This window comes from Rhincodon typus, chromosome 40 (genome assembly GCF_021869965.1).
Source record: "Rhincodon typus isolate 14 chromosome 40, sRhiTyp1.1, whole genome shotgun sequence".
Taxonomy (NCBI): Eukaryota; Metazoa; Chordata; class Chondrichthyes; order Orectolobiformes; family Rhincodontidae; genus Rhincodon; species Rhincodon typus.
This window is the reverse complement of record NC_063371.1, coordinates 11,902,226-11,907,128: the sequence shown is the minus strand read 5'-3', so window position 1 is coordinate 11,907,128 and position 4,903 is coordinate 11,902,226. Positions and strand designations below refer to the sequence as shown.

Sequence of the window (4,903 nt, the reverse complement as noted above, 5' to 3'; positions counted from 1 at the left end):
CAGATACCCGGGAGTGAGTTACAGACTGGAATCTATTCGAGGGGCTCGGGGTGGTTTATATATAGAATAACAGATACCCGGGAGGGAGTTACAGGGAGGGAGTGCACTTAATGCGATATCATGCATTAACGCCGCTGCATTGAACCGTATGTTTATGAAGCTTGTAAAACCTGTATTTTGAATGCCACGGGAACCCAGTTTCACGAGGTTTGAGGCTAGAAGGAGTCCTGTTTAAACGCTGGAAAAGGGCCGAATGCAGAATGAAAAGTTGAGGCATTTGTTGCGGGGTTTTTTGAGTGACGAAGGGATGGTGTGCTGTTGTCCCTCCAGCTGTACATTGGCAGGCGCCTGGCCCATTCTTTCCTAACCCTCCCTGACCAAGTTTCCCAGCAGCTGACCTGACTGAGAGAGGTAGACGGGATGTGTAGAACTCGGGGGGTCCTGTCCATTCTCAGGGGAAATGCTGGCAGTGGGAAGCGGATGGAGAGTGCGATGGTCCTTTTCCCTTACCCAGCTCACCCTGCCTCTCTTTCCCCATGGAACCGAAATGTCCCTGACCTCCTCCAGCCCCGCATCCCTGCAGTACCTTCAAGCATCGGCCCCCTTGTGACAGCTCGCCTCTCCCAGGTGATCTGAATTGCCCCGGGGTGGGGAGAGCTGACCGTAGATTCTCTCTCCCATTACAGAACTACATGTTAGACAGCTTTCTCTCTCTCTCATGCAAACACATACACAGGCTGCAAAAGAGCAGCGCTCAGTGCTCAGAGAACTGGAACCTTAGCTGCACAGTGTAGACGGCAGGGCGGATATATGCCAGTCCCTATAGCCCTATAGCACCAGCTTTCTGACTGCCTGCTTTCTCAGCTACAACAGGACAGTGTTCCCCCACCTCCTGTGCAGGGCAGGGCTTGGGACGGGTACCTGCCTCCGTCTCACCTGATACCTGCCTCCCAGCCGCCTTCTATAAAAAGCTCACCCATTCCAAAGTTCCATCTCCCTCCGTCCTTCCCTTCCTCCCACTTGTCCTCGATTTCCAAAACTCAAAGGTTGTGGAGGTAGTGGATTTGACAGACGCACGCACTCACAGATAGACACACATTATACACACACACACACACACAAAGACAGAGCATGGCTTCATTGAGAAGAGCTTTCACGCCGTTTCTCATCCAGGACATCTTGTCGCTTCAGGAAACTTCGCCAGGCAGCTTTCCCAGGGGATTCCGTGGGAGCAGGGAGGAGGCAGGACAGGGCAGCGTCCTCCAGCCCAACGCGGAGCCCCTCTCCCACAGCGGCCTGGAGCTGGGATTCACAGGTCAGGCTCTGGGGAGGACAGGTAGGTGACGGGTGGGGGGCGGACAGGGACACTGCGCTCAGACCTCAGGTCGCATCGCTCCATCCCCGGTGCTCTTAGGCCGAGTCAGTGCAAGGCGAATTCAGGATATCTATCCAAATTCTGTTCACATTAGACCCCAGCCCTAAGTCAATCATGTCCCTACCCTGGGGGGACAGAACCTAGCCTCTGTCTGTGTCTGTGTGTACGGTTTTTTTTTGTTTCTTTCGCATCTCCAAAGTTTGTCCCGGGCCCTCTGTTAAAATGTTGTGGTGTTGAGTCAGTGGCTGGGTCAGGCAGGGCTGGGGACTGGGGCCTGAGGGATGGGGGGGCAGAGGATATAATCTCAGAGTAACGGATCACCCATTCTGGACAAAAAGCAGGAAGTTTTTGTTTTCTCTCTGCCGTGAAGTGAAACTGACCACAAGAGTGCTGCATGGGCTGCATTGTTCAGTATAATCAAGTCTGAGAGAAACAGATTTTTAATCAGCAAGGCTTATAAGGATGTTGTCAGAATGGAGGGTATGAGCTAAAGGGAGGGGTTGGATAGGCTGGGGCTATTTTCCCTGGAGCATTGGAGGCTGAGGGATGACCTTATAGACGTTTATAAAATCATGAGGGTCAAGGTTAGGGTGAATAGCCAAGGTCTTCTTCCCTCCGTGTGGGAGTGCAAAACTCGACTGCACAGGTTTTCCGGTGAGAGGTGAAAGATTTAAAAGGGACCTGAGCGGTAACTTTTTCACACAGAGGGTGGTGTGTGTGGAATGAGCTGCCAGAGGAAGTGGTGCATGCAGGTACAGTTACAACATTTAAAAGGCATTTGGACAGGTACATGAATAGGAAAGGTTCAGAGGGATATGGGCCAAATGCAGGCAAGTGGGAATACTTTAGTTTGGGAAACCTAGTCAGCATGGATAAGATGGACCAAGGAGTTTGTTTTCAAGCTGTATGACCCCACGACTCTCAGACCAGGTCAGAGGGAACATGTGAGAACAGAGGTAGCTTTGAGGGAAAGATCTTAGATTCTGAGAGCCTCGTCCTAACCATTATTCTGACCCTACCCGTTACCCTCACCCTAGGGCTGAGGATGGTGTGTTTGCTCTCAGACAAGGGAATCACTGCCTGAAAATGAGGGCTGAGCCATTCAGAACAGCCAGGAGGACAGAGTGTTTTATTCTCATCTCCAGGAGGCTACTGAGCTCTCTCTGGGAAAAGGCTCGGAAGGCAGGGGCTCTGGCGATGATGAAGACAGAGATGCCGAGGTTCTGGTGACACAAGGGGCAGCTTGGCTGGTTGAGCAGGCTGCAGGGGGGAGCAGGTGACTGTGACTATGACCCCAAGCACAGGGTGGCCCAGCCTGCTACTGATGTTTGCTGACTCCTCAGCCCAGAGCCATCACGGACTAGACTGGCAGAATGTTCTCCTTCTGGGCCATTTATTCCATGGTTTGAGAAATCATTGGGAATATTCCCATAGAAATGCTGAGATTTGCAGTGTGTTCTGCAGGTTGAAGCTCCAGAAGCTGGAATCACCTCTGGAGCAGTGTGGGCTCCCTCAAACTGGGGGGGGTCATTGTCCCCCTCTCAGACTACACCCAGCCTCTCTCGCTGTTAGACTAGTGCATTCCCAGGGGTCTCCAAGAATCTGCACCAAGCCTGCAGTGCTGCAAGCCCACACCACACATCTCAGACTGACTGCAACCCAACAGTGGAACACAAATCAGAACGATGTTGACTGTCCTCACACTACCTGGACTTTCAATGGCAGCATACAGACCTTGTGATGGGACTGGACCCAGAATGTTCACAATGTATGTGACTGACCAATGAGAGAGTCATCAAGGGACAGGGGTGACACAAGGAGGAGGGACAGTAGCTGCGAGGGATGATATAGAACTGATATAGATGGGGATACAAGGAAGTGAAAGAGTGAGGATCTGGCGTCCCAGAGTGGGTGAGCGTGAGGAGCTGGAGTCCCAGAGTGGGTGAGCGTGAGGAGCTGGAGTCCCAGAGTGGGTGAGCGTGAGGAGCTGGCGTCCCAGAGTGGGTGAGCGTGAGGAGCTGGCGTCCCAGAGTGGGTGAGCGTGAGGAGCTGGCGTCCGGGAGTGGGCGAGCATGAGGAGCTGGCGTCCGGGAGTGGGTGAGCATGAGGAGCTGGAGTCCCAGAGTGGGTGAGCGTGAGGAGATAGTGTGTGTCAATGGGAGAGCGTGTGGAGATGGTGTGTGTCAATGGGAGAGCGAGTGGAGATGGTGTGTGTCAATGGGAGAGCGAGTGGAGATGGTGTGTGTCAATAGGTGAGCGAGTGGAGGTTGTTTATTTGGCTATGATAAGAGAGGAGCTAATGTATGGAAGTATGAGGGAGTGAGATGTTAGTGCCATCAGATTTCTCCTTTAAGCCAGTCTGTGTGTCTCCACGTCCTTCGCTTTGGGATTTCTGTCTATTCCTCATGCTCTCCTTTTTTTGCGGCCCCTGCAGATTCCACCCAGTTGAGCAGTGCCAGCCATGAGAGGACAATGGTCACACCCAGGGCTCTGAGAAGCCCCAGGAAGAAGCGTTCCCGAGCTGCTTTCTCACATTCCCAGGTGCTGGAATTGGAACGGAGGTTCGACACTCAGAGGTACCTGTCAGCCCCAGAGAGGGCTGACCTGGCCACTGCCCTGAAGCTAACAGAGACCCAGGTGAAAATCTGGTTCCAGAACCGCAGGTACAAGACCAAAAGGAAGATGCTGGCTGCCAGGCAGAACTGTGCTGTGGTGAAGGAGCAGGCAGCTCCAAGAGAAGGGAGCTCCCAAGTACCCATACTGTCTCCCTACCCAAGCTACCGCTATTACCCTTACTTCTACTGCCTAGCATCTGTCCCAGCAACTGTCTGCTGACCTCCTGATGGCCATTAGCCTGAAAGGACTCTGCACTTTATTTATTTCATCAGCGGTGGCTGCAATCAGTTTTTTTTCACTTCACAGGTAAATGGGTGCAAAATTCCACCAGCCCTGGTCCATTCCTCCCATCTCTTTTGGCATCAAGGTGAATAAAACTGACAGTCAATATTTTCTCTGCTACTTTTATAAAATAAAGCAACCCCTTTTTTATTGCCATTCTTGCCCCAGTGTGTTTAATTCTAATGCCTGTTGGTGAGTAACACCAGGGACCTACATCATGCGCTCTTTAATAATTCCTGCAGAGGAGGCTCATCACAGGGCAGGATCAAGACCCATAACCCAGAGCCCTTGCAATTCTGCATGGATCTTCACACCCAGGACAAGTTGGCAATCTGCTCCCTGCAACCAGTGGCTTGTAACTGAACCAGAACAGATCTCAGAACAGAGTTATACTGAAACATTATCATCAGCTTGTGCAAACTCTTCTGTGGAAAGGCCCAATGAGCAGCAATAATATGTGCAAGACAGCAAACTGATCTCATCAAGGGATTCAGATGGTTTATATAGAGAATAATAGATCCTGGGAGGGAATTATAGACTGAAATGTAATTGAGAGCTTCAGATGATATATACATATAGAATAAGAGATACCCAAGAGTAAGTTACAGACTGAAATCTGATCGAGGTTCA

General features: G+C 51.4%; 1 protein-coding gene and 1 long non-coding RNA gene across 7 annotated transcripts in view; one reads left to right on the top strand and one right to left on the bottom strand.

The window, feature by feature from the left end:
• Positions 1-861, bottom strand: part of LOC125487342 — a 9,104-nt gene extending 8,243 nt beyond the window's left edge. Inside the window, exon 1 of the long non-coding RNA XR_007265831.1 lies at positions 587-861. This is a non-coding gene — a long non-coding RNA (uncharacterized LOC125487342). The remainder of the gene's footprint in view (positions 1-586) is intronic.
• The window catches only part of LOC109911592 (homeobox protein koza-like), a 6,266-nt gene extending 1,837 nt beyond the window's left edge, over positions 1-4,429 (top strand). The window contains exons 1-3 of one of the 6 annotated variants that reach the window (XM_048618561.1): positions 418-627; positions 1,192-1,315; positions 3,810-4,429. In XM_048618561.1, the coding sequence (XP_048474518.1) occupies positions 421-627; positions 1,192-1,315; positions 3,810-4,210 (732 nt within the window). In that variant the 5' untranslated portion in view covers positions 418-420 and the 3' untranslated portion in view covers positions 4,211-4,429. Of the gene's footprint in view, positions 1-405; positions 1,337-3,809 lie in introns of those variants that run through there. The other 5 variants (XM_048618559.1, XM_048618560.1, XM_048618558.1 and 2 more) reach the window with 5 other exon arrangements.
• The last annotated feature ends 474 nt before the right edge of the window (positions 4,430-4,903 follow it).